The sequence below is a fragment of the Falco rusticolus genome, chromosome 8 (genome assembly GCF_015220075.1).
Source record: "Falco rusticolus isolate bFalRus1 chromosome 8, bFalRus1.pri, whole genome shotgun sequence".
NCBI lineage: Eukaryota > Metazoa > Chordata > Aves > Falconiformes > Falconidae > Falco > Falco rusticolus.
Window position 1 is genome coordinate 39867273 of NC_051194.1, and position 27869 is coordinate 39895141.

The 27869-nt window shown below is 59.1% G+C and overlaps 1 protein-coding gene across 4 annotated transcripts in view; it reads right to left on the reverse strand.

Moving 5' to 3' along the window:
- Positions 1 to 1937: 1937 nt before the first annotated feature.
- The window catches only part of NHEJ1 (non-homologous end joining factor 1), a 44522-nt gene continuing 18590 nt past the window's right edge, over positions 1938 to 27869 (reverse strand). For 3 of the 4 annotated variants that reach the window (XM_037398155.1, XM_037398157.1, XM_037398156.1), the window contains exons 6-8: positions 3033 to 3150; positions 2682 to 2817; positions 1938 to 2387 (exon numbers count right to left, since the gene is read on the reverse strand). In XM_037398155.1, coding sequence (XP_037254052.1) covers positions 2171 to 2387; positions 2682 to 2817; positions 3033 to 3150 — 471 coding nt within the window. In that variant the 3' untranslated portion in view covers positions 1938 to 2170. The remainder of the gene's footprint in view (positions 2388 to 2681; positions 2818 to 3032; positions 3151 to 27869) is intronic. The other variant, XM_037398158.1, reaches the window with a different exon arrangement.

Here is a 27869-nt window from a genome sequence, read left to right on the forward strand (position 1 = left end):
GATGGGACAATAGGTGGTGACATTCCCTAGAGCAACTTGGCCAGGGAGGCACTGGCAGCCCCACACTGGAGTCCTGGGGGCCACGGTCCCTGCAGTGGCCTGGGGGGTATCAGCAGAAGTCTTTCCCACTGATGTCTTCACTCTCCTGCTTTTATTTACCCTGCATCCATGCTCCTGCATCTCCACCTTCCCTTGCCTTGGGAGCAGGGTAAGTGGAGCAGGATCAATCTCTGCAGCTGGTCTTTACCACCAGTCCATGCCCACTGCGGTGCTTGCCCATCCCTGGGGCACAGGGCCACAGGGCACTCTGGGGGAACTTACTCTGCAGCATGACAGAGCTCTTGAGCAACACGCCTGCAGCATCCCTGGGACTGGCTCCCCTGAGCTAAGCACTCCAGAGAGAAGCAGAGACACAGCCCAGGTGCAGCGGGTAGCCAGGACAACCTGGGGGTGCAGGTGCTGGTTTGTACACCCACTCCCCTATAAAGTCCACCAGCCACTGGCATAGCCGGGATGGGAATGTGCCCTCACCACGCAATGTCCCCTCAGCCCCAAAGGGAGCAGACAAGCCAGATGCCCTCACTGGGGTGATATACTCTCCTCCTGCACATGCTGGACTGCATGGAGGAGCAGCACAAACCCCAGACCCAGCACGGAGCTGAGGGACATGGCTTGGAACAGAGCAGCTCCCAGGCCAGGAGATGGAGCTCACATGGATGGAGCAGGGGTTGCACCAGGGGACAGCCTGGTAACGGAAGACACATGAAACGGAGAGCTGCTAAACTCCTGCTGCCCCCAGTCCTACCCCTCTTCCCAGCTGTGCCTGGCAGGCAGATCCAAAGCAGCTAGGGTAAGATCCTGGCAGATGGGAGAAGGCAGGATACATAGTTAAGGCTGTCAGTACAAGCTCCCCATCCCATGGCTTCCCCTTCTCACCACCCACCCTGCCTCGTATGCTGCTCCCTCGGAGAGGAAATATAAAAAGCAACCAGCTGCTCTCGCCCTGGGACTGGCCGGCTGTGGCCCAGCAAAGGCCCTTTCATTCCCCTTCCACAGACACAGGGGCTGCTCCGGATGTTTTTGTTTCCCCCTTGCCGCCCAGGAGAGCCGGCAGCACGACTGTGGCCGGCCCAGCCCAGGGGAGCAGGGCAGCCAGGGGCACAGGTCCCTATCCCAGGAGAGCAGCACCATGGGCTGCAGCCTACCTGCAGCAGTGCTGCCTCACTCTGCCTGCTGTTTTAGGACTTGGCTGGGACGCAGGAGTAGAGTCCCAGCCCCAAAGGAAGCATGTAGGCACAAGGGCTGGAAAAGGAGAGCAGGGGTTAACGGATGGATGGGTGGGTGTGTAGATGGATGGATGGATGGATGGGGTGTGGGTTGTGCTCGGTGTCCAGGGAGCATCCACAACCTGCTCCAGGGCTGCTCCCAAGCCTGGGAGCTTTCAGCATGTCAGTGGCTTGGTTGTCCCCTGCTCCTTGGAGGTCAGAGCATGGATTAACCCCCTATCACCTGCCCACTAACTCTGGGGGAGCTGCCTGCAAATGGAGGGTGCCCCTCAGCCCGGCCAGGATGCCTTTGCCAACCTGCTACTACAAGGGCTTCACCTGGCTCCAGGCACCAGCACGTGGTGTGTCCCCAGCATGGGACAAGGAGAATGTGGGCCCCAGCCCCCTCCAGTATGCTGTGCCCCCAGGATCTCGGGGTTCCCCTCCTGTACACCCCACCCCACATACTGCTGCTCAGGATGAGGCACAGCATGGTCTGGGAGCTGCCAACCTGCCCCCCAACAATGAGCTGCTGTCACCTCCTCACTGTCCAGAGCTGCTGCAAGCCCCTGGAACATCAGGACTGACCTCAGCAGGACCCAGCCACAACAAGGGTTGCACCCTTGCCTGGACATTACAGGCCTAGGGGGGACAGAGCAAGAGGAGAGGGAATCTCACCCACAGTCCTTTATTGCAAACCCACATAAGAGCATCCAAACCCCATAGTCCTGCCAGAGTCCCAGCTGTCCCAACCTGCCCAGCAGCATCCCTCCCACTCACCCCAGGTCCATCACTGGCTCAACCACAAGGCAGCCTGGGCAAGTTCTGCTCCAGGGAAGAGGTAGAAAAGTTTCTGAGACAATGGTGAAGAAAGGAGACACCCCATCTCCCCAGCTGGAGACACCTCAGGAGGGGACCATGACCAGGACAAGGTCCACCAGGAAATGCAGGAGAGGAGGCAGAAGATGCATGGGTGCTCTGCACTGCTTCTCTTGGATGCTGGGGGGAGCAGAGACCCTCAGGGTGGGTGGCAGCGGTCTTTCAGCTAAAAAGCCCCTTCGCCTTCTTTGGCTTGGCCTTGGCCACAGGCTGCCTGGGTTTCTGAGCTGGGGAGGAGGCCAGCTGGAAGCAAAGGGGAGGCAGTGTCAGTCCCCCCCAAGGGGGTTACACAGGATGGGTGTACATCTGCAAGCAGTGACACCCCCATCATCCCTGTGGGGGAATGCGTACCATTCACAGGAGTGCAAACCACATGTGCTCCCCAGCCAGAGTGCATGGGCTAGGATGGGCTAGGAATCAAGCTGAGACACCCAGCCCATCCCGGAGAGGCATGGGGCTGGGATGCGAGCAGGGAATCAAGGTGCAAGCCCCATCCTGCCATTGGTATGGAGAGGCTATTTCTAGAGCTGCACTCACCGTGGTTGCCTTGCTGGAAGATGCTGTTTCATCCTCCTGGGATGGAGGCAGCAGGTGGGGGTGCCCTGTGGTTTCTGCAGTGGGTGCTGGGCCCTCAGCATCTTCTGGTACCAGCAGAAAGAGACACAATTTGGGACTGAAATGAGGGAGCACAGGGCATTGCCCAAACCCACACCAGGAAGGGTGCCTGGGTTGGGGAGCTCAGCCCACGGGGAGAAAGCAAAGGGGGAGACTGTTGCATGGGGTAAGCTGTGCCCAGGGCCCCTCTCCCCTTTCCCTGGGATGGGTGCTCAGCTGCAGGGGGCTGGGTGCTTCACACACTCCCCATCCCACAGCCAAAGAGCTTCTCACCTGAATGCTGCCGTTTCAGAGCCTGCTTGGCCTCCTGCTGCATCACTGCCATGTAGAGCTGCCGCAGAGTGGAGGCGAATGCCTGCCCTTCTCCCACACCACAGATCAGGGGCAGGCTCTGTGGGAGAGAGCAGAGGCACCATCACCCTGCCAGGAAATCACTCGCCAGGGGCTGGCTCCTGCCAGGACACCCTGCCACGGTGCCACAGAGGGGCAGAGAAGGGGCTGTGCATCCCTCTGCCCATCAGACTCCATCTGCTTCACCCCAGGCACTGTGGCACAGCTTGCGGGGCCAGCCAGCTCTGGCACTGGGCAGGACGTGGCTGCTCCCCAGCCTTGCACACATACACATACAGATGCATGTGTGCACGCACCCGCACACCTGCTCCAGCCAGTGGGCTGCCTTCCCATTCAGAGGCAGACTGTGGAGGCTTGCAAATCATTCATGAAACGCAGGAGATAAGATCACACGGGGGAAGGGCTATGGCTTCCCTGGCAGGAGCAGCGCTGGGGCTGCCAATAAGGACAGCAAGCCTTTGGCAGGGGCAGGACCTCGCCATGAGGTTGGTAGGGAGCCCTGCCTGCCATTACTGCTTCCAGCAATATCTATGCAGGCAGCCCAAGCCATCCCTGGTGGCCCCATGGCGAGTGAGGGCAATGTGACTGTGAGATGAGGGATGCCAAAGTTTGCTCCCAGGCTGCCAAAGCAGTTCCTGCCTCCTGCCCGCCCACATTTTTTTCTGCAGTCCAGGCTTCTTCCACCCAGGGATGCCCTGCTCCTCCTGCCCCCCCCCATCAGGTCTGTGGGATGCCGCCCTCACTCTCTGGACCATGCTGCTGTGCATGGGGGACCTTGGCTCTCATGACGGCGGGCTGGGCAAGCACCATGCTCCACTGGGAACCTAATGCAGCACACAGCCAGCAAACACACACAGGCTGGGATGGGGAAACGTGTGTGTGCCCTGAAGGGGGTGCCTGCGCAGGGGTGCGTGAGGCAGAGTATGGGTGCACACGTGCAGGCAAATGTGAGTATGCTTGCATGCATGGGGGCTGTGTGTAGATGAGCCTGGCCCTGTGTGCATGCATCGCTGGTTGTGTGGCAGTGTGCCTGTGCGTGTGTGTGTGCCAAAGGTCTACACACTAATCTCTGCTCCACTCCACACCCAGACAGCAGAACAAAGTGTAACAGATAAAGCTGGATCCTCTCTGGGGCAGGGGAGTGGGGAGGGGATGGGGACGCACAGACCCACTCAAGGCCAGAGTCCAAAGCCTGGCCCCAGCTTCTCAGTGGCAGAAAGGGTAGGTTGAGCGCCCCCCCCCGCCCCCCCCCCCCCCCGGCGCTGCTCCCTGCGGGATGCGAGGAGGGGGCAAAGCTGATGCCAGGATGGGTTGGCTGGTGCCCACAACGGGCCTTCTGTGCAGGTCTCATCCCGCCTCCGGAGCTGCGGGCATGAAAAGCCCATCAGCTGTAGGACATGCATGGCACCGGCGTCTGCTTTTTGGCCAGCTTCTGTGCAGGATCTCCTGTGTCCCTGCCCACCACCACAGGAGGGAGTGGTGCTCTGGTCCCAGCGCCCTGCAAGCATCCCCAGGATTGCTTGCCACCGGGCAAACACCTCTCTCAATGACTCCTTGCCCGGCATCTGAGCCATGAGCTATGCTGGCCTATCACAAGGTCCCAGGGGAGGAGGAGGGATGCTGAGCACCTTAAACACCCTGGGGATGCTCTTGCCCTGGGTGTCTCGCTCCATGGGGCCTGGGTTGCACCTGAGGTTGCAAAAGCAGCATCCGAGGCTGGGAAGGTGACTGCACTTCAAAGGCAGGAGAGGGGCTGGCAACGGATGGCTGACACAGCTCAGATCAAAGGCACAAGCTGGAGTCATAATTCAGAGAAAAGCAAACAGCAGCTCCCAGGAAAGCCAGGAACAGTGGCGGAGTGAGCAAAGTGTACTAGATAGCAATGCATGGGTCAATGCCCTGGGGAGGGCAAGAGAGTCCCCCGCAGGGCCACCTGGGCCTGGGTGCCACTAGTCTGCTGCCCACCTCCTCTTCCTGCCACCAAGGGGTCTCCAGGGGGTTCCAGGGCTATGGGGCAGTCTGTGCATCCAGGTGTAGGGTGCTGCCCACCCCCTTCTGCTCCAGCCCAGCCAGGCTGCAGGCTGCAGTGCAGGGTGACCTGGGACATGCCCTGAGCCCCAGGGCTGCTCAGGCTGCTCCTCTTCCCAGCATCCAGGTGACAATCCAGGCAGGGCAGCTGCTCTCTTGGTGCTTAGGCCCAGCTGCCCAGAGCCAGCACAGTGTTCCCATGGTGACCCTGGGGACAGGGGAATGCTGTGGAGTTCCCACCATGCTTGCAACCACTCGGTGTCCCCGAGACTGGCACGCACACACACACTGACCGGGGTACCACCCTGAGGAGGTGCTGGGAGAAGGGTACCCGGCACCACAAGTATCCCCCGGGGTAAGATGGGAATCCGGGATGGCACAGGGGTCTGCAGGTGCAGGGCACCCGCTGCCCATGTTTCCAGGAAGGTCACAGCTTTGGCAAGCCTGGGGTGGAATGTGGGAGTCACCGGCTGCCCCCTGACACTGCCCTTCCCGGTGGCTCAAGCCCAGACAGAGGTTCAGAGCCATCGGGCCGCCGGAGCTGGCCAATGCCGGGATGGGAGGGCTGCTCTTCACAATCCCGAAGGGAAATGGGTTTATAACTAGAGCTGGAAGCATTTCCCTGCAGAGCCGTGACTCAGCAGGCAACAGAGCGTGCTGTGCCAGCCACCGGCCACCTGATGGCCCCGGAGGCTGAGAGGGACAAGGAGGTGTCCTCAGAAGGGGCTGCAGGGGGGACAAGCCCTGGGTACCGGTGACTCTCCTCTCCCTCCTTGCCCCACTGCCCCAGCACATCCCTGAACTCAACGCCACTGCAGCCAACTTGTTGCCCCCGCTCCAACATCAGCCCTGGCCTCCAGTGACTTGTTTTTCTCAGATTACCCATCTCCAGGATAAACATGATGCCTGAGGTCCGGGGAGCGGCACAAGCAGCGAGCTGGCACCTGGGGGAGTGATGGCCACGACGTGGCTCACCGGGCACTGGGGAGCGATGCCCAGGGAGCTGGCACGACTTGCCCCGTGTGTTATGACTACCTGGCCACAAGGCCAAGAGGGATGCCCTGCTATCAGGAGTGACTCAAGGCTGCAGCAGCGGCATGGGAAGCTCAGAAGCACACCCTGAACTGCGATTAGCCCAGCTTGGGGGAGCTGCCCCAGCGAAGCAGAGCAGGCACCTGACCTTGCACCCGGAGCAAGCTGTGCTCACCAGCAGCCCCGCAGCTGTGGAGGCTGCTCATGGAGAGCTGGACTGCAGCCTTTCTCAATGCCCCCCATCCCAGAGGGCTCTGCTATGGGGCTGTACCCCAGTGCAGGGGGGTGGCAGGGCCAGTGGTGGGCAAGGTACAGCACCCAGCTTCCAGCCATCCTGCCTTCACCCACCCCTGACCAGACTCCCTTCTCAAGAGGCCATAAAGGACGGTGCTTTAGATGCCCTCTTACAGTGTGAGCAGGAGGGGCACGTCACCCAACCCAGCACTGTGCCACCAGTGCAGAAGCATCACCTTCCCCTGGCCCAGGCCCGAGGTGGGGTTGCAGGCAGGATGGACTGTGCTGGGCCCCCACACCGGTGCCAAGCACCAGAGTCTAAATCGGTCCTGCTCAAAGCTGGGGACTGACCCTTTCATTATCACACCAGACGTTCGAAGCGGTTACCAACATTCTTTGCTACAAACCCCACATTCCTATTTTTTAATATATTTTTAACTGGAAAACAGAGCGAATGGGGCCTGTTTGGAAATTACAGCCTGGCTGCTGTGGCTTGTATGTCAGATCTGCCCACATTCCCGTGGCCAGCCTCAGCACATGCTCCACAGGGGCACACTTAATAATTCCTGCCAGGGCTGGGAGCCAAGGGGTGTGGGCTGGGGGGGGGGGCATGGCTTCCCTGGGCTCCCCCCACCAGCAGGCTCTGCGGAAGCAGCGTAGTGGAGCAGCAGCCCAGGAACTGTGCACCACCTCTCTGGTGATGGGCACAGCTGCTGCCATGCCAGCATGGGCGAAGCCTGGCGATGCTGCAGCAGCCCACGGTGGGCAGGGGAAGTGCTCCATGGCCATGGCATTCCTGTGCCTTGTGGACAGGCTACCCTCGGTGCTTTCCCCTGCCGTGAGCTTTGTCCACGCTCCTGGCAACAGGGCTGGCATGGCTCACTGGATGCACGCTGGGCGTTCCTACTCATGGCTGTGCCAGTGTCAGTCAGGCTGGGGATCCACCCTGGGATCCAGGTAGGTAAGCACAGATCTGTGCTAGCTGCTCACCCAGCCTCTGCCAACAGCACTGGACTATGGGATCCTGCCAGGATCTGCCTGTGGGAGGATACAGATGGAGGGGGTTGAACTACTCTCTTCCAGCTGGGATCAAGGGCAAGGAAAGGGGCAGCTCATCCCCCCAGGATGGAGCAGGACATATCAGCCTGGTGTCCCACCCCAGCTCCCTAGGGAGGGACCCTCTCCCTGGGGCCAGATCTGCCCCAAAGCACCCTGAGCTGCCTCACACTGATCACCGATGCCTTTCCTCAGCTCCTCCAGTCCTTGGATCTGCTTGCAGATGCTCACCTCAGCCTGGAGCAGTCCCTGGTGGTGCACTTCGTACTCCAACCACAGATGACTGAGTAACCTGGCCTCAGCTTGCACTGTCCCCATCACCCCATACCATGCATGCTCCTGGGGACGTGCAGCAGCAGCAGCTAGGAGAGCTGGCGGTGCTGCCAGCCCGCCTGTGGAGCAGACAGGGGCAGGATGGCCAGGGCTTCCCAGGCAGGGAGCCAGGCTGAGCACACCTGGCAGGAAGCGGTGGTGCCGGCAGGGAAAGGCAGCCGGAGAGCTGCCGAGAGGTGAAGGGGTCACCCCGGGGAAGAGCGGGTGGTGAGGCCAGGACGGCCAAGCATCCCAGCCCAACTCAGCCCAGCTCAGCACGGCACGGCACTCCTCCCAGTGCCGCTCTGGCCCTGCTGCAGGCAATGTTTTCCTTTCCCCCTGACTTTCGGGGCCTTTCCAGCAAGCAAATGTCAGGCGCATAAAGAGCGGCACTGTGAGAGGAAGATGGAGCGAGAATGCCTGCCCGCGTCCCTCCGTAAGTGCTGTCTCACACTTCATCAAGGCAGCCTTTGCAAGCAAGGCACCCGCTTAACAACCAGCAGTCTATGCTGGCTGGTGACCGCAGCAGCCCCGCCACTCAATACCCTTTTCTTTTCTCCTTGTGCTGTTTTAGCAGCTTGGGTTACAGCTTTTCTCGCAGACACTGAGCAGAGGGGTGCAGTGGCAGCAGGGGCTCTGCATTGTGCTGCTGCTCTGCTGGGGTGGATGCGGGTCCCCCTGATGCGGGCATGCTGGGGCGGGTGTCCTGCCCTGCCGACCCACTGCTGCTTCCAGCTTCCAGGGATAAATCCCAGAGAAAGGAGGGTCAGCGGCAGTGCAGAGGTAGCGCAGGAGGCTGCAGCATCTCCTCCTCAGCCACGTGGGGACCAGCCCACCAGCAGCAGCCTGGGGCTTGGCAGAGGTCTGGGGGACATGAGGGGTTCCAGCCCGCAGTGGGCACAGCCCCTACCCCATCACATTTGGAGAGAGGCCATCCCACAGCAAACCCATAGGCATCTGAGCCGTCCCACTGTCCAAGTGCCAACAAACTCCCTGAAAAAGAGTGGGGTCCAGCAGAGCAGCCCTTGTTATAGGCTTGCCTCCCTACCTGGGTGACCCTGCAAGGAGCTGAACATGGCTACCCAGGGGCTGAATGCCGCTGCCGGTGGCACCCCCAGCTCCAGCCTGATCATGGGCACTTGTCATCCTGTCCAGCAGTCTGTAGGGTGACAGCAGCAGAGCCTCTGGAGCAGCTGACATTGGGTGCCAATTTGGGAAGGGAGCTGGGCAACGAGGATGCCCTGAAGAGCAGCAGGTCCCAGCATGCCAGGACTTGTGAGGACTTGATGCTGGCTTCCAGGAAGGCAAAGCCGCAGGCTGATGGCACCTACTGGCATCACCTCTGCCATCCTGACCCAACACTGGCATGGGGTGCCTCCTCCAGGGGCCAATGCAGGCAGGAGAGGGCCTGGGCAAGCCCAGGAGCAGAAGACATGAAGACCTGGTGGCCAGGGTCCCTCCTGTCCCATGGGGACAGCTCAGGGACCCCTCTTCTCTGCGAGGAAGTTGGGTGGCTTGCACTGTCTTGTTATTGTAGGGTGGCTCGATGGATATGGACACATCACACAGGCTTATTATTGTAGGGTTCCTCTGCAAAGCATGCCAGCTCATGAGGGTTTATTATTGTCTGTCCAGGAAAGCTGGACACATCGCGCTGGTTTGTTATTCTAGGGTTGCTCAGGAAGACCGGCCAGCTCATCCCAGCTTGTTATTATTGCACAGGGCTTGTGGGGGGCTGGCCGGGAAACTTCCTGCAAAGTGGGATGATGGAAAGGGAGCCACACCTAGTGAATCACAAGGATGCTGTGTGGTGATAAGGAACAGAGAGGGGTGGGATCCAGCACCCAGTCTCCACCCGGTGAGGACAGGCCACTCATTCATGGGCACACTTGCGGCTCCCCTGGGACCCATGGGGCAGCGGGGCTGGTAGAGGCGGCAGGAGCATGGGTCATGGCTGGGGACTGGCAGAGCAGCCTGTAGACCCCTTGAGAAGTGAAATCTTGGGATGGCAGGGGAGACCCAGGGGGATGCTGCACCCAGCACATCCCTAAACCCAGCACACAAAGGATTAGCTGAGCTAACAGGGCCCAGAGCGGAAGCTGGAGCTGAGCCAGGAGGGATTAGGGGTTTGGGGGGGAATCTGGGTGCGTTCAGGACTGGGCTAATCAGGAGGCAACAACTGCTCCACCCCAGTGGCTTTGCAGTTCCTCCCAAATACAGGTGCAGCCGAAGAGACAGCTCCTGGGGATGCTGCCCCACCATCACCCGAAACCGCAGCAGAAAGCATTGCTGCATGGGGCAGGGGGGCAGCAGGCCTCACCCCTGGGCTGGTGCAGGTGGCTCCCCTGGCACACGGCCCTGGCAGGGCTGGCTCTGACATGCCCCAGTGGCCCTGGTACTGTCACTGGCACAGCCACTGAGTCACTATCGCTTCCCCCTGCTCCATGACAGCCCGTGTTTCCCAGCCCCGGCAGCCTGTCAGTGTCCCTGCAGGCAGTGCCCAGCTGTGCTGGTGCCCAGGTGTCCCTCCGACAGTGCCCAGCTGTGCCGGTGCCCAGGTGTCCCGCGGGCAGTACCCAGCTGCTCAGCACAGATGTTGGTCCCTGGCCAGGCAACAGGATTGAGTGTCAGGCGAGCTCTCCGTGCAGAGCAGCAGCGGCAGGAGGCCAGGCTGCCCTGCGAGCACACAGCCCTTTCATTCATGGCAAAAAATAGCCCCCCGGGGTGTGGTCCTCCTGGAAAAGCCCCCTCCAGCCTTGGCCAGCCCATGTTTATTCAGTACGAAGGGGGGACACACTGCCCTCCCCCGCCCGCCAGCCCTGTGCACCATCTCCCTGCCAGAACGGCTGCTCTTGGACTTGGTTCCCCAGGCCTCCCCGCCCCCCCCCCCCCGAGCCAAAACACACAGGCTGGGGCGGGGGGTGGGGGGGTGGGAATGGCAAACCCCTAAAAAGCACTGGGTTTGTCTCCAGGAGGAGCAGCCTCTGGTGATGTCATGAGAATTTGCGAGTGGCCACATAAAAGGGACTCGCTGCCCAGGAAATCCACAGGTCCATGCTCCACCAGACAAGCCAGTGATTCTTCAGTGGGCCAGGAAGGAAACCTCGGGGAGCCTGAGCCAAGCCTGCCGTTGTCCCAGGGATAGATCCTGCTCCCAGCCCCACATGCCCCCAGGGTCCCCAACCCTGCCCTGAAGTCCCCCTGTATCCCATTCTCAGCATCTACAGTTCACAGCAACCCAGTCCTTGCCCCCAAATTGGTAGCCCTCCATACAAGTCCCTGCCCTGTGGTCCCCAAGGCACCAAGACTCACCCTGTTAGGCTCCCAGCATTCTAATCCCTGTTCTGCAGCCTCCAGAGTCCAGACCCCTGCCCCACAGACCCCAGACCCTCTCCCTCCGCTGGCCTGGGGGACAGCACCCCCATTTCCATGGTGATCTATCAGGCTGGGAGAGGCAGGTGATTTAGGGCCAGGCAGCACTGCCACCAGACAACAGGGATGCAGCAGGGCAGGGGATTCTCTTTCGTGAGGGATTACACTCAGGACAGCTGGGAACACACAGACACAGCTGCCCAAGCCCCCTCCCCAAGAGTCAGCCTGGATCTCGCCCCGCTCTTGCAGGCACTGCAGACATGGGCTCTGAAACTGAATCCGCTGCCCAGGGCTTCCCCTCCCCATTTCCCACGAGCCCAGGACACAGTGGCTGGAGTCATGGGGAAGCTCTGCCTTCCTCCTCCCCGTGCAGGAGACATCCCTGGGCTCCCACCCAAGCCCAGGGTCCCAGGTCTCTAACCCACTCTGCCCTGCATGTCCCAGCCCCACCATGGATACTGCATCACATAGGAATTGGTGACAGACCAGCCCCATCGCCAGCTGCAGCCCAGAAGGAACTGAGCGGCAAGTGAAGATCAGGGTGGCTTTGACTTCCTGCTCCCAGTGCCTCCCATGCATCATTTTAGGAGGCTGCAAGCATCCAGCCTGTCCACCTGCAACCTGCCCGTGGAGACACTCTCCTGCTCCACTTGCTCCATCTCCCCTTGCACAGGTGCAAGGTGACAAAACCTCTCTGCATCCCCAAAGATGCCTGGTGGCCAGTGCGTACCCCAAGGTGGTGTCGTGGCACATGGGGACACTGGCTGCAAAATCCTCTGGGGAGCAATGGTCACAGGCATCTTCACAGCATGGTGCTGGGGTGGAGGGCTCTCTGAGGCCAGCTGAGCGGCGACAAAGGATCCTGTGACTGAGACCTCACACTGCCCTCAGCAGACAGAGGCTCTTTGCAAAAGGGCCAGCTGCGAGCAGACCACAGCCTGGGACATCTAGGATGTGGGACATCTCCATCCTGATGGTACCCAAATCTGTCCATGACAGTGCTGGCCTCACAGAGGTGACTGGGCCAGTGGAGAGGAGACAGGAGCCTCCAGAGTCAGTGCAAGGCTTGCAGGGCTGTTCCCTCTTCCCCGGGGAGCAGGGTTGGATGTTTGCTCCCACTGTCCCTATCCTAGCAAAGACAGGAGACTTAGTCTCTGGGACTGTCAATCAGGCACTTTTTACCAGAGCTAAAAATGCACTCACAGAAGAAAAACAAAATACAAACACAAAACAAAACAGAGAGGTGAAAAATTCCTTGACATTTCTCTCCTGGAGTCCCCAGGGCCGGCAGAGAGGCGAGAGCCCCCAGCGTTTGTCAAGCAAACACTTTCACACCCTTGGCCGTGCTCGGCACGCTGCCGCTGGAATGCCAAATATATATTTAAGCCCTGCTCATCAAAGGAGTCTGTTCGGAGTTGGTCTCGGGCAACGTGCATGTGGGTTTGGCCTGCAGAGAAAACCAGAGACGCTGAGAACATTTCTTGGGGATGGGAGACAGCTCGCGCGCGCACACACACGAGATAAATGACAACCTCCAAGGTCATGTGGCTGTAAGGTCGCGGGCTGGGCACGAGATACCTGCCTGCAACGGCACTCACCCTTATCAGCTCCTGTCGCACCACAGGGTGGGGATGTTTAGGCTGGAGGGAGGCCAGCAGCCATTCTGCATTCCAGCGTGCTCTAAACTTTGTCAAAGCTAAATGAGCTCAGCCAACAAAGCCAGAGTCTGGGAAGACGAGCAGGAAGCGACACTCTGGGAGAGGACAAGCTTGCGGGCTCATGGAGGGCTGGTTGGGGCTGTGCACCCCGCGAGGAGGTGATGAGTATCCTCAGCTTGGGCACAGCACTGTGCAACAGCGAGGCGCAGATACAGTGCTCCTGCAAGTCCAGGGCTGGTGCTTGCTAGGGTGCCATGGCATCCCTGGCTGCTGCACAAATCCTGCTCTGCATACCCCCCGGCACTAGTTGCTCCAGGCAACCAGCACCAGCCCTCCCGCAGGGCACTACTGCTCATCTGCTGCCGAACCAGCCCCGGCCCCTTGCTTGGAGGTGCCGAGGGCAGGGGGCTGCCGGCTGTCTGCCCCACAGCTCTTCCTCCCAGCTATGACTTTGCTGGAACAAGCTTTCTGCAGACAGCAAGGAGCACTTTGGGAGCAAGGCTGCAGGCAACAAAGGGGAGAGCCTTTCTGCAGGGACCACTCCTGCCCCTCAGGTCCCTTCCTCAGGAGCATCTGCTTGGTTTGCTGCAGATGGCCCGGCGACCTATGTCCATCTCATGGATTATCTCAGAGTCAGAGAGATACAGGAGTCTCTGCCTCCCTCCTCTTCTGCACGGAGTTTGCTCCCAGCCATGGGGATGCTGTGACATTTGAAAAGACCCAGTGCTGGCTGCAGCCAGGAGTAGAGATGCTCCTGCCCCACCTCTGAAGGCAGGTCTGGGAGCTGCCACACTTGGGCTGGAGGGCAGGGCAGAAGCTCCATCTCCAGAGATGATGGACTGGGCTTTCCCTCCTCTGTCATCGCTCCATCCAAGAGCAAAGAGGTTTTAGCCTAAATCTTATACCTAATCCCAGCTGACAGAGCTGCAGGTCGGGGTCTAGCCAGGGGCTGGAGCCAGCCAGGGCAGGAGAGATCATTGCCACAACCAAACAGAGCACACCAGTGCTGTGAAATCAGGCATTACGCGCCTGTCACCTGCGGCAGGACCAGCCCGTCAGGCTGCCAGGGAGCCGCTCTGGTTACGGCAGGGGTAATCCCGGCACTGGTGGGGCCTGACCCTGCACAGCCGTGCCCCCCAAGATGGGTTCATCTCCAGGTGAGGGGAGGGATTGCTGGGCCCCGGGTTGGATTTCAGGCACCTGCTGCTAATAAAACACTCTGTCAGGGCACCTTCGCCTTCTCAGCCCTTGGAGAGAGGGATGGGGTCCCTGAGGTGCTGGGCAGGGGGTCACAGAGGGCTGGAGGAGCCAGGAGCCATGGCCCTGACCCTGGCCCATGCTGCGCCCTTCCACCCGGGCGAGCAGACCTCCCCTTGCCGCTTCAGCCCCATCCATCTCTGTCCTGCCAGGTTCATCTGCTGCAGCTTGCGTCGCTCCCTGTTTTTGAGGGCAGGGACCCCAGCCTGTGCTGGCAGCATGATGCTCCAAGCCCCACCATCCTCCGTGGGCAATGAAGAGCAAAGACCTCCCTGGCTCCAGAGACTGCTGCTTCTTACAGCCCCCTGCCCACTCGTCACACCGCTCTTTCCATTCAGGTGTGCCTTGCTCCAAAGGGTTCACTCACCCTTGCCATCTCCAGACAGCAAAACCATGCCCTTTGGCTAAATACAGGGATTTTTAAAAGCCTCACCATTTTCATCACTGTTTTTCTAGGCATTTTCTTCCATGCAGCACTATCTGTCAGCAGCAGCACTGGAAAACAAGGTACCCAGAACACCTGCTTGCAGCTCCCCTCTGCTCATGCCAAATCTCATCTGTTTGCAGTCACTCTCTCCTGGACCACCATCCTCTTCAAGTCTAAAAACTGGTTTATCTTTAACCTTGTCCATAATAACATGCTCCAATATATTGTCTCCTATATGGTGCCAGGCTAGAAAATTCTCCTCCATAACTTCAGCTCCTGCCATCCCCACGGCCCTGCTCTTTGCCAGCCTTAAAGACATCAGAGGGCTTGGCAAGCCAGACTATGCTGACTCCTTGTGCCCCTGCCCTGCCTTGCTGGACCCCAGCCTTTGATGGGGCTGCTGGTTGGCTGGAGGGGGCAATTTCCAGAGCTGCTGGGGCACTGTGCAGGAGGACCTTCTTCCTCCCCAGCCAGGTCTTTCTGCAGCTTCAGGAGAATGAGGGAACTCTAGAACCACACCACCCCCCCACCCCCCCTGCCGCCAGCTGCCATCGTCTCAGAACATGAGCCTGTCACCAGCAGACACAACAGTGATACTTGGGGAGCTGTTTCTTTGCTCCCCAACAACCCCAGCTCCTCCAGCAGCCCCAATACAGGGGGAGAAGGGTCCCCCCGAATCTCCTATGTTCACAGGAGCCAAGGCTGGGAGACAACCTCTCCAAACACATGGAAATTCAAAAGACAGCTCTCTAAGTAGATACCAGAGCCAAGGCGAGAACTGGGATGTTCCTCACCCTGCCTGGGCTGGCTCCTGGAGCTGGTACCCACAGCCCACTGCCTCCTACCAGGCTGCACATCTGCAGCCTCCACTCGTGCAGGAGAACAGGAATCAATTACGGGGCTGGCAAAGGCAGGGCTCTGGGGCTGGCAGGCGGCACCAGCTCCAGCGGCCACAGAGCACGTGGCATGGCACTGGAGGCAGCCCACTGACTGGCCCCGGCACAGATGTGCCACTGGCTCATGGGGAAGAAGCAGGGGAACCACTTGAAAGCCATGGTATGAAAGTGCTGGTAAACCAGGGCCACTCCTCTGCTCTTCTGGCTCCATGCATTATTTACCGTGCTCCGAGTGCCCACCCTGGGGGAGTTCAACCTCTGGGGTGCACACTTTTGCCAAGTCAGTCCTCCTGTCTGCCATGCAGCTCCCCGGACCCCCAGCAAGGTCTGAAAAAGGTCCTGGACTCACTTGATAGCTAAGGTGCTCTAAGGTGGGCTTCTCCCAGCTGAGCCTAGGACCCAGCCAGCCACAGGGGCTCACAGCATAGCCACATCAGCCTGCACTGGAGGGATCAGCCTTGCATGCAGCACCCACAGACAACCAGCATGTGCAGCAGAAACATATGGACAAGCTCCACCAGACTGGTCTGGTGGCAAGGAGAGATCCAGCCAAGCCATGGTCACCCCTTGGAACCCCACTGTCAGTAACCCCAGGTGGCTGCAGCTGAGCTGGGGGGAGATGTCCCTGCTCTCTCCAGGGCTGGGTGGAAAGGCTGTGGGGAGGCTCCCCTCAAGCTTGTAGGCTGGTTTCCTTGTTGCATGGGAGGGTGTCAGGCCTTGGCCCCATGTCTCAGCACCCAGCACTTCCTGGGCATTTGCAAGGGCCTCCTGAGTCACTGCAGGCAGAGGACAATGGAGCTATGGAGCTTGCACTGGTGAAATGTGATTCTGCCAACACACACCTTGCAGGGGCTGCTGGAGTGCTGCAAGGAAGGCAGGCAGCAAAGAAGAATATTGTGAAGCAAAGAGTGCTTCAAAGAAAGCAGCAGCGTCATGCCCTCAGTGTCTCCTGAAGCACTGGCCCCACATCTTTGCTTCCTGCCAAGCAGCACGTGCAGGCACAGCTCTGCACCTAACCCCAGCTCTGTTGGCTGCAGCGTGGCAAGAGCAAGACATGGGGAGAGATGGTGGCACTCCCTGCGATGTAGCTGTGGGGTCACAGCCATCAGTGACTGCAGGACAGGGGACAAGGCAGACCCCTCCAACAGCCTCTGCAGCAAAGACACCCACCGCTGGCAGCCCCATGGGGCAGGACAACCATTGCAGTGGTGGCAGCAGCTGGGCGATGAGCCACGAGAACACCAGAGCACCAGGTCACACCGTGACAGCCAGGATGAGGACCCAGGCACTTGGAGGAGCAAATATGGCTGTAGCCCCATGCCTCCTCACCCCCCAAGCAGAGGTGCCAGGGCTCCCAGCATCTCCTGAGGGCTGCAGGGTGAGGATGCTGCTTCCTCAGTCCAGAACCCAATGGTGACCCCTGGGGCGGGGGGGTAGGACCACGCTGACTGGGAGCAGGTGTCTGCTGCTGGTGCTCGCCCAGTCAGCGGCCAAGGAAGAGCTAAATTTATTCCACCAATATGTGGGCAGCAGGAGGGGACAGGGGGGATCCTCCAGCCCGTCTGCCCCATGCATGGCTCATGTCCCACTGCCCTCCTCGGCACTGGTGTGGCCGACTCTGCCCTGACACCAGTGACGGGAACAGAGCCCTTCTGGACTGTCTCTTTGGCACCCGCATGTCCTGATGACTGGCCCCGAGCGGACCCAAGTGCTTCCTCCCCCGACCACAGAGAGGAAAGTTTCCAAATTAAAAACCTAAAACTGGCAACAAGGTGCCCATGGCAGGAACCTTTTAAACTGGCCATTAAAGTTTATAAGTTAGACGGGCACCAGGAGCGAGTGGCGGAGCTGCAGGAAAACAGCCGCCCCTCCTTGAGCAGCCTAACCACGGCTGTCCCCAAAGCCGCAGGGCTGACGTCACGGCATGACTTCACCTCCATCACCCACCGCCTGGCCGGCCCCAGCCCCGTGTTTACCCCTGCCCGTCCCGCCACTGTCCCTCGCAGCCCGCTTTACCCTTTGAGGTTGGTCGGCAGCCCCGGGGCCTGGCGAGGAAAAGAGCAAAGAGAAGGAAACCAAACTCAGCGCCCACAAGGCGGGCTGCAAAACACGGAGCCCCAGCAGCTGCGCTGCGGGGATGGTGGGCTCCGTCCCAGCCCTCCCGTCTCTCCCCGGGCTCGTCTCCCCCTTCCTGTCCCCAAGCTGCTGGGAAAACTCTGGCAGCCATGGCTGTGCCCGCTGTTAGTCTCCCATTTCCCCGCAGATAACACATTCTGTGTGGTAGCAGGGCAGGCAGGGGGAGGGTATCGGACCCAGCCTGGTGTCCTGTCCTGCCCTGCCCTGGGATGCTGGGATGCACTGCAGGTACCTGAGAGGACCCAGCCTCCATCCCAAGGGGCGAGATGCTGTGGGGTAGGTGAGATGCACAGCCTGACCCTGATCCCAGCTGGGAACACATGTCGAGCCCCAGGGTAAAGCACAGCACAGAGTTTCAGCTAGAAAAACTTTGGGAGCAGCAGAAACAAGGAGCCTCAGGTGCCTGGGCACAGATTAGGGCAGCACCGCTCCCCTCTCCACTGCCAGCGTGGGGGCAATTCAGCTCTAGACCTCTCAAAGAGAAGCCACCAGCCTCGGTGAGGTGTTGCAGGAGTGTGTGGGATGCAGGTTTGCTTTGCACAGCAGGGTGGGAGGGCAGACAGAGTGGGATAAAACACCATGGGTAGTGATGCTGGAAGAGCCCTGTAAGAAACAACCCAGCTGTTTTCAGAGTGGCTGTGCATGGGGGCCTGTGCTGAGCACTCTGAACCCTGTGCAAAGCCAGCACTGTGCGCTGGAACTGGCCTGAACAATGTGCTCAGCTCAGAGACACACATTGCCAGAACAAGGGTGAGAGCCACAAAGCCACATGGGTTCAGGAGGGGCAAGGCCGGGGGCTGTGCGGCCGCAGAGCTGCCTGCAGCAAGCCCAGGGCACCAGTCAGAACAGGCTGGGAAAGCCACCATCCCTATCGGCTGCTGTTTGGAGCCTCACGGGGCACATTTTGCCCGCTGTCACCTCCTGGAGAGGTCTGTGGGTTGCATTTATAGACTTGGCCATAGACCCTGGTCCTTGTCCTCTGGGTTGCACAGTGCTGTCCCTGCATCCGGAGCATCACTGGGAGCAGGGAGCTGCACCAACCCCCTCTGTGCCCCAGTGAGTTGGTGCATGTACGCAAGCTGCTCGCACGCCTCCCCACAAGCATTGATCCATGGGAAAGCGTGCACACATGCACACACACACACAAAAACACGGCAGCCTCTGCAAACAACTGCTTGTTAAGTTAAAATTAAACTCTGCACAAATATTGACCTTTGGAGGGGACACAAACTCTGCCGATATATTTACCAGCTTTATAAATGGGCCTGACCACAGTGCCCTATACGCTGAGATGGAGGAGATGAGGACTGTGGAGGCGCTCAAACATCAAACGAGGTGCATCTTCCCCCTTCCCTGAATGGGGATCTCCCCAGAAAATGTCACTGTGCTTCCCAGCTGCACCCCACCCTCCCCAGAGTCCCCACTCGAGCCTGAAGGAGGATGGATGGTGGGCACGAGGATGAGCTGGATCTACTTTTCACCCCAGATCATGGTTTCTCGGGGGAGCAGCCAGCAGCTCATGGACAGCCCTGGAGCACCCCAGGGAAGCTCTTGTCCCCTCTGGGCTTGTGAAGTTGGTCCAGCAGAGCAGTCCTGAAGCTGCCCCTCCTCTTCCAACCCTTCCATACTTCACTGACCAAAGCCTTAATGTCTGGCACCCCCTGCCAAACCCCAGCTGCCCAGCATCTGGGCAGGCTGCTCTGCCCATGAGTCCATGCTCCCTCCACAGAGTGCCCAGCACATCCTGGGGGCTCCCATCTCTTGAGGGGGACCCAGAGCTCAGGGCTCGGTCCTCTATCTGGGAAGGCTTTGGGAGCTACAGAAATGCCAGCAGCCTGCAGCCAAGGGGACAAAAAGCACTTGGCAACTGAAATGATGCAAAGAGAAGGCACAGCACTGCTCTGTGGTGGAAAGTCACCCCTTGCAAACCCACCAGATTTCTCAGGAGGGGTCAGCGTTCCCAGCTGAGCATACTGGGGGATGCAGTGGGACTGGAAAAATACTTAGGGCAAGGTGTTTCCCCAAGGATGGCTAAATCAGCTCGGCTGTCATGGGAGAAGAGGCAAGCTCTTCTCACAGCCTACACCTAGGGTAAAGCACAGGAGGCAAGTTGGAATAAAGGGTGGCTTTTGTAGGCAGAAGATACAAATGGGGTAGCATAGGAGGCAAGAGCATTTCCTAATTATATTAAACTCTTCAGGGCAGTTGGAAAGACTTTTGAGCGCAACAAGTTGCTGTTGAACAGCTGGGCAATGAAGGAGGCATGAAATCAGTGCTGATAAATGCAGCACAAAGGACATGGGGAGCAACCCCAGCTAGGCAGCGCACAGCACAGGGGAGACATCCAGACATGCAAGGGGAACACACCAGTCCAGGGCTCGCAAGAGAGAAGAGGACCCCGCACACCTTGAGGAGACCAGGATGAGGCCAGCGTGCGTGGGCTGCCACTGCCCCTCAGTCCTTGGCCAAAGGGGATGACAGGGCAGTGGGCACAGGGTCCCACTGAGCATGGATCAGCAGGCAGCAATGCTCAGCATGTGAGAGGGATGATGGAGGGTGGATTTAGAAGATGGCATGATGGTAGCTGAGCATGCAAACCTAAGGCTATGCATAGCCAGGAGAGGGATGCAAACAGGGTGTGCATGCAGCAGGCACAACTCCTGCACCAAAAACAATGTGTGCGCTGGCTGGGCAGTGGGAGGAAGGCTTGTACCCGCATCAGCCTGGCCCTAAGGATGCAGGGAGGAGAGCACGACACATACAGCAGGGGATGCCCAAGTTCCAGCTCTCGGAAATACTGAATAGAGTCTTATTCAGGCTAATGTAAAACACTGTTAAAACACACAAAAATCCTTTGAGTAATGGGCGAGCGGGAAAGAGGCATCTATAATTAACAGTAACTGTTCGAGACGGTCGCTGCCCAGAGACGTGTACTGTGCAAAACCACTTGAAAAGGCCTCGTCTGCAAGGCGAAGCCTGGGGTTTTTCAAGAAGCCCGTCATGTAACGATCCTGGCCCTTCCAAAATAATTTTGCCATATTAAAAAAACGCAAAACCTCAGCTTAATCGCCCTGCAGCACTGGGACTGGAGAGCTCTGAGAAGAGGGGAAGGGAAGCACAACCGGCTTCCAATTAGAGCCTCGTTAGAAAGGAAAGCTGGGGAGCTATTAGAGAGCCATCCAGCAGTGAGCTGAGTGAGCTGCCTGGAGACCCACTGCAGGAGGGGTGTCCCCACCAGTCTTGCTCCTTCTGCACCCTTGGTGGGGTGCTCTGGGACCCCAAGGGTGGCATGGTCCCCACTGTGAGCACTTGGCCTGAGCAGATGGAGAAGAGGTTGCTGTAGTTGCATGCCTAAAAGTCCCCTGGGAAGTTCTGGCCCTACACAGGGCAGGGTTTGGGGATGCTCATGGAGCTGTGCAGGAGACACCAGGGAGGGGAGAAAGGAGAATTGGTTAGAAGGATGCTACAGCGGGAGAGGGGAAGTGAAACAGGAGTCTGTGGGCTTCACTGCTTCCTCCCACCCTTGGAGGCACAGAGCTGGGGCCAGAGACAGCCCCAGCATGCCTGGCCCTATGATACCAGAATGAGGTCCCGGCTCTGCCAAGCCCCTGGGTTGCAGCTGTGGGGGGAGAGGATAGTCCCGCTATGAGCACATCCATCCTCCTGCCCTGCACACACACCTTGCCACTTTCCCTGGCACCCTGGGTCTCCATCCCCTCCCACACAGAGCAGTGCCTCCCAGTGCCCGTTGTGCCTGCAGCTGAAGCACGGATCATGCAGTGGCTACAGCCAGTCATTGAGGTGACAGACCCTGGACAGATTAGTGAGAGTGCCAGAGCATCATTGCCCATCGCACTGGTTCATCCACTCCTGGCCTTTTGCTTCACCAGCTCTGGCTTTAATTGTTGTGCCTACCAGCCCTGCCTGCCCAGGCCAGGGCACCAGGCACCCACTTGCTTGCCTGCAGCCTGGCTTTGGGGCCAGGCGGGCAGGAGGCACACACGCTGCCTGGAGCAGTCTCCCCTTCACATCCCACAGCCTGGGACCCATCCAACATAAAGTTAATTTCTAACCATGGGTAACCACCAGTGCCCGAGCTGGGATGATTTATCCCCTATCTGCCTGGGTCAGATTTATGAGCTACACATCCCCTAGGCTGTGATAAAGGCCATGTCTGTGCTCCTCCACCACCACCCCTTCCCATAGCCCCTCCGTGTAGACTCACTGCCCCCCGCCCCCCTCCCCATTTACAAGCCTTCCCCCAGCACGGAAACCTGACAGCCCACAGAAGAACAGTAAACAGCACAGAAAATAGCACATGCTGGAGGCCAAGGAGAGACATGCCGGCTGGGGAAGCCACAAATGGTTCCTGCTTTCAGGACCTGTTCAAGAAAACAGAGTGGGATGTACCCTAGGCTCCCACCAGCCTTCAAAATGGGAGAGGGGAGCTGCTATTAATAGCTGAGCCAGGGCACTGCTCACATGCAGGGCTGGGTTGAATGATGCCACAGCCGTGCTAGGGATGGCCGAGCAGCAAGGAACAGTCCCTGTGGCATTGGCCACAGGCATCACTGGATGGCAGTGAGCATTTGCTCTACAAATGGGAATTCACATGCAGCGTGGAAAATTCCTTAGCCCACCAGTCCAGTGAGAGGCCAGGGAACTGGGTACCCAAAGTGGCACCAGTGCTGCTATGTTTGACCCTGGCAAGCAGCACTTTGCAGGGGGTGCTGAGGGAGGGCTCATCCCTGCACCCATTTGCCCTTATCCACCCTCCCCTACAGTTGGTGCTGGGCAGCCCAGTGCCTGGGCGCGATGTTATGGGGATGCCCCAGATTTGCACTGCAGGCTGCTCCAGGGTCTGATCATGGTGGTGACAAAGGCATGTGTCACCTAGCTTCTTTTTAAACAAGGTCTGATGGTTCTCCGCTTGTACCAGGAACACAATCAGCCCCTGAGCAGTGCTGGGTATTACTGCAGTGCTGGCAGCCTCCACAGCATGCCAAAATGTGTGGAGAGCCATATGTACATGGCTCCATTTTCTGCCTCTCTGCCAGCCAGAGGCTGCTTTGCCAGAGCTCAGATGATCTGCATGCATGGTGCTAGCCAAGCTGCTCCAGAGCCTTGTGCAGCAGTGTCACTGCCCCAACAGCCAGGATGGCATCACCCTTTGCACCACCACCATCTCCGCAGCCAGCTGGATGCACAGACCAACAAGAGAGCAAACAGGCTGGATCCTGGCAACCTGGCCATACAGGTTGTGGTCCTGAGCTGCCCCGAGCAGTCCAGCCCAAAGCAGCCCCCTGTCAGTGGCAGCCAGCTGGGGAGGGAGCAAAGGGCAGCAGTGACAGGGGGTTTGCAGGATGAAGCTAAAGGAGCAGAATTGATAAGGCTGGGGGCAGCATCTCGGCTCCCGGGGCAGGCACTGCCAGCTCCCCACCGTCCCCCAGCCCTCTGCAGCAATGATAGCGGCAGTGCCGGCAAGGGAGAGAAGAGAGCCTTGTTCTGGGGCCAAGACTAAGGCGATTCAGTGCTCTGCTCCCCTGAGGTTTCTCGGGTGAAACCTGGCTCTGTAATGGCTGTGTCTGTAAAACGTATGGAAATGCCCATAAAACCTGTATCAAATGCTATATGGATATATATGGATATATGGAGAGAACTATGAAATTAGGAGCACGCGGGGAATTGGGGCAGGACGGCTCCCTCCGAGCCGTAAAAACACACAAGTGAAAGGCAGGGGAGGCAGCAGCGCCGGGAGCTGTGCAGACAGGCCGGCACGGCCAGGAGCCAGGGGAAGGGCACCCCGGGTCCGCACTGCGTGGCCCTGCAGAGACTTGTGCCCATGGAAAGCCTGTGGGACAGAGAGACCTCTCCATGGGCCTGCATGGGACAGGCCCCTTCACAGGGCTGGGGAAGCCCCACCAGGGTCCCTCAGCAGCCCGAACCCTTGCTGCGGGCAGGGCCAGGGGAGCCTGGCTACAGCAAGACCTCAGTGATACCCCTGAACTGGAAGCAGCTTGAAGGGGGAGATGCACAAAGGTCTTTGCTGTGGATGACAGCAGCCCACTGTGGTATCAATGTCTAGATCCACTGGGGGCCTAAGGCAGGACAGGGAAGAGTGCAGGGGCAGTGGGAAAATAACCACTGATCCCAGTTGGAAAAAAACAGGCAGCACTGGCTGAGCACAGCAGAGCAGATGGTAGCAGCCTCAGAGATGCAGCAATCTGTATGTCCCTTCAGGGATGCCATCAGCATCCTCTCATGTATACCTGCCATGAGCCAGTCAAGCCCCTATGATCCTATATAGCAGACACACATTTTCCTACAATCCCCTCACTTTGAGAGCTGAGCTTTTTGAAAACTCTCTAATATCAACAGGAAAATCATAAACAAATAAGCAGACAGAGGGCCCTTGCCAAGGAGTAAGCATTAAATGATGAGAGAGGTGAGCCATGACAGTTTGCTGTCACCACTGATGCTGCTCCCTGCACTGCATGAGGCAGCACCCAGTTGGCTCCAGTCCTTCTTGCTTTGCCCTAGCAGGGACTGGGGAGCTGGGCCCCTATACCTAGCCCTCTGCCACTCCCAATGAAACCTTTCACTCCTTGTAGCCTTCCTAAAGCAGAAAAAAGGCCCAGAACCCTCAAATCTGTGGCCTAACCCCACTCCCTGCCTTGATCCATTTGCCCTGACAGCAATGAGCATGGAGAGACCTGTGCAGCAGGATCCAGCTCCAGGCATGTCCCTGCTCCTAACCCACACGGGGCTGATGCTGGGGATGGGGGAAAGCTCCTTGGCTGCTCCACTCAGCATCCCTGCTGCATGACAGCCACTGCATGGCTCCCTGCTGTGCCGCTAACCCAGGTGAAAGTGCAATGCTGGTACCAGCCCCACTGCCCAGAAGCATCTCTGTCACAGAGGCTGCAGCCAGGGCGATGCAGAAATGCAGTGCGAGAGCTGCAGACAGATGCAGTGCTGGGGTAGCAGGGTTACAAAGTCAGAATGCAGAAATGCAGGGCCAAGGCTGCAGTGACACAGTGTCCGGGACGAATTATTGTGGCGCTGATGTTGCAGATGCAATGCTGGGGCTGCACGGTTCCAAAGCCGGGATGCAGGAACGCAATGCCAGGGCTGCGGTGATCGCCGTGCCCGGGACGCCGAGGCGCGGTGCCGGCGGCTGCGGGCAGTGCGGCGGCCGCTGACCGGGGACAGGGCGCCACCTGCCGCGCCCCTGTCACACGCCGGCGCACGGAGTGTCCCCAGACCCTCCAGCACGGAGCCAGCCGCCGTGCCTAGCCAGGAGGGCGCGGGGTCCCAGCTACGGGCAGGGAACGTGCTGCCCGCTCTGCTCACCCCTCTGCCCTTCCACCTGCCGGCGTGACAGCCCGGAGGGGTCCCAGCCCCGCGCAGGATGGGTGCGGGACAAGGCTTGGTGCTTGCGGGGTGCAAGGGCAGCCCGCAGCACTGCATGGTGGGGGGGATGACAGCACTGAGATGTCCTGGGGACTGCAGGCACAGCTTAGACAGCCTCGGCTGACGCGCATTTTGCAGCAGTGTGACGGTGATGAGGATACAAATGCTTCCAGGCTGTCTCCTTTGGGCCCCAAGCCCCTAGCGCCGGGGCTGAGGGGAGTTTGGCTTGTCCTGCAGAATAAATCCAGGAAGCAGGGCAGTTAGGTGCCCATGCAGGGGGACATCAGCAGCAAAACAGTCAGAGAGGGGGAGAGGTATGGAGGGGATGGGATGGAGCATTACAGGGTATGGATGTACCTGAGACCCTCCTGGCTCTCTGCTCCACATCACCAGGTTCAGAGACTGCCCAAGGGCTACCAGAGACACTGGGCAGCTTTGGGGGGTTTAGGAGGTGTCCTACCAAGGCAGGGGTGCCAGGCAGGACAGGGCTGCAGGGGCTGGAGACCATGCCAGACTGCAGCTGGGAGCAGGGACAACAGAGAGTCACTGTTCCCAGGTGCTACCCGTGGGTCTGCTCAGCTCTGAGCTCAACTGGGCAGCCACGAAATGGGGCAGCACCCAGGGAGAGCAGGTCCCCAAATCCCCACAGCTCATCCTGCACCAGCAACCAGGGCCCTCACTCAGCCCTGCCCAGCGGTGAGTTGGCACCTCTGGCTCTGCATGGTACCACCTCCCCAGGCACCACACCACCAAGCAGGTGAAAAACATGCAGGGGCTTCGAAGTCGAGGGATGAGACATGAATATGGATGAGGCCAAGTGGGCTCATGAATACTAATGCTTGTTGTAGCTTTCAGGAACATCAACACGGCACAAAGATCTAATATTACTCTTGGCCATGCAAATGGAGCGATATCCTCACATCAACTCTGCCAGGACCATGCCAGGCATGCCCCAACTGGCAGGGCCAGGGTGGCATGTCAGTTCCCCAGCCCATGTCCTCAGGCTCTGTACTCCAGCTCCTGGCAGCCTGGGGGAGTGGGATGGGAGCCCTGCTCTCTCTGCAACCCTGAGGTCCCGAAACGCAGGGAGCAGGAGCCAGGCAGGCAGGGAGCTGACTGCTTTGTGACTGTGGCACCTGTGCTGTGCCAGGCACGTGTGGCTGCAGCACCCCAGAAGCCAGCCAAGGGATGTTGCCTGACAAGCAGGGATGTCCATGGGGCTGGCACACCCCACGGCTGGGGAAAATTGCACTGACTGGCTCCAGTTCCTCTGGGCAAGGGTCAGCCCACGCTGGCAGGGTCTACACGGACCAGCAATGCTTTAAAAAGTATCATTGATGAGGGTTAAGAGCCAGAGGGAGGATTCCCTAGGGAGGTGGCAGTGCCTGAGCATGCATTCAGCCATGCTACCAGCAGGCTCCAGGGGAAGGGAGGGCAAGCAGGGTCATGAGAGGCATGAGGATGTCAGGTGGGATGTGACCACACTTGGGCAGGACAGGACCTGGGGAGCAGCTGCCCTGGGGTTTCCCAAGGACCAGAGAGCTCCTGGGCTGGGACCTGAAGAGCAGCCATGCTGAGGGCCATGGGGATCTAGGGATGCTCCACCAGACCCATCCATCCTCCCTCTGCCCTGATATTCATCTGCATCTCCACCCAGCAGCCAGAGCACCCAGGACCACAGGGGACAGCCAAGCGCTGCTGCCAGCAGGGACATGATCAGGAAGGATTTTAGGGGTGTAAGCCTTTTGGCTTGGCAGAGCATCCCCACCACATTGCCCCAGCTCCAGGCTGGAGGGTGCTGTGGGCCACCTGATGCCCCTGGCGAGGCTGGCAACCCTGGACCAGCGTGGCAGCCGCGGGCACCGCAGCAGGCTCCCGCGCTCGGCCGGTGCAGTGCGAGGTCACACCCAGGCCCATGAACCCGGGCAGGCACAGGGGAGACCTTCTAGTCGCACAATTACTATATTATGTAGCGCTAATAAAAAAAAAAAAGGGGGGGGGGGAAGGCTTGAAGTTTTCTTAGTGCCACATAGTAAAGTATTTATAGAAAGCCAGGCGTGAATGGGCCGCTCACAGGCCACACTCCTCCTCGGCGTCAGGATCTCCAGGAATTATTCTGTGCAGTCACATTGTTGTATTCACCCAGAGATTGAGTTTAATTACAGACATGCGGGTGAACAGGCTGTCAGTGTTCCAGCCTTGCCGGGGAAAGGGCAACTGAGCTCCCTTTAATGAATGTATTTTAAAAAGACCCAAGGTTGAAATAGAGAGGGGGAGGAGGGGGGCTGGCAGAGGTAGCGCTGGGGATGGCGGGGATGGGGAGAAGGGGCCACTGAGGGATGTGGGGTACCGGCAGAGCTGTGGGAGCTCTCTGGGTGGGGGAACAGGGCTGGGATGCTGGGGAGAGGATGGGGATGATAGGCACAGGGTGTGTGGGGCACACAGATCAAGAGGCGCATGGCCCAGATGTGGCCAGAGCTGCTCACAGGATTCAAGGCCCCGAGCATCCACTCTGCGTGGGATGGCAGATCCCTTCGGAGACCTGGAGGAGCTTCCCAAAGAAAATGGGGGGAGTGGGGAGGGCTCCCAACTTATTACAGAGCAGGGTATAAACAGAACAAATAAATATAGAGCTGCTTTATTACAAGGCTGGCCAGCTCTGGTGGCTGGCTGATTACAGGGCAGGCTGCTCCAGCACTACGCAAGCCCAGACCTCAATAAAGGCCAGATTGGAGCTGCCTTTTGCTCATTGACAACTTCAGCGCACTCCCGCCGTGCCGCTCAGCTCCAGCACGCCGCTGGCTGCCCCCGCACCCCAGCACGGGGTGAAGGGGAAAATAAAAGCTTAAACAAATAGTGAGTAAGCAAGGAGCAGGGGCAGGCAGGATCAGCAGCCTTGCAGACAGGCACTAAAAATACAGTTTATTTTCCTAAGGAG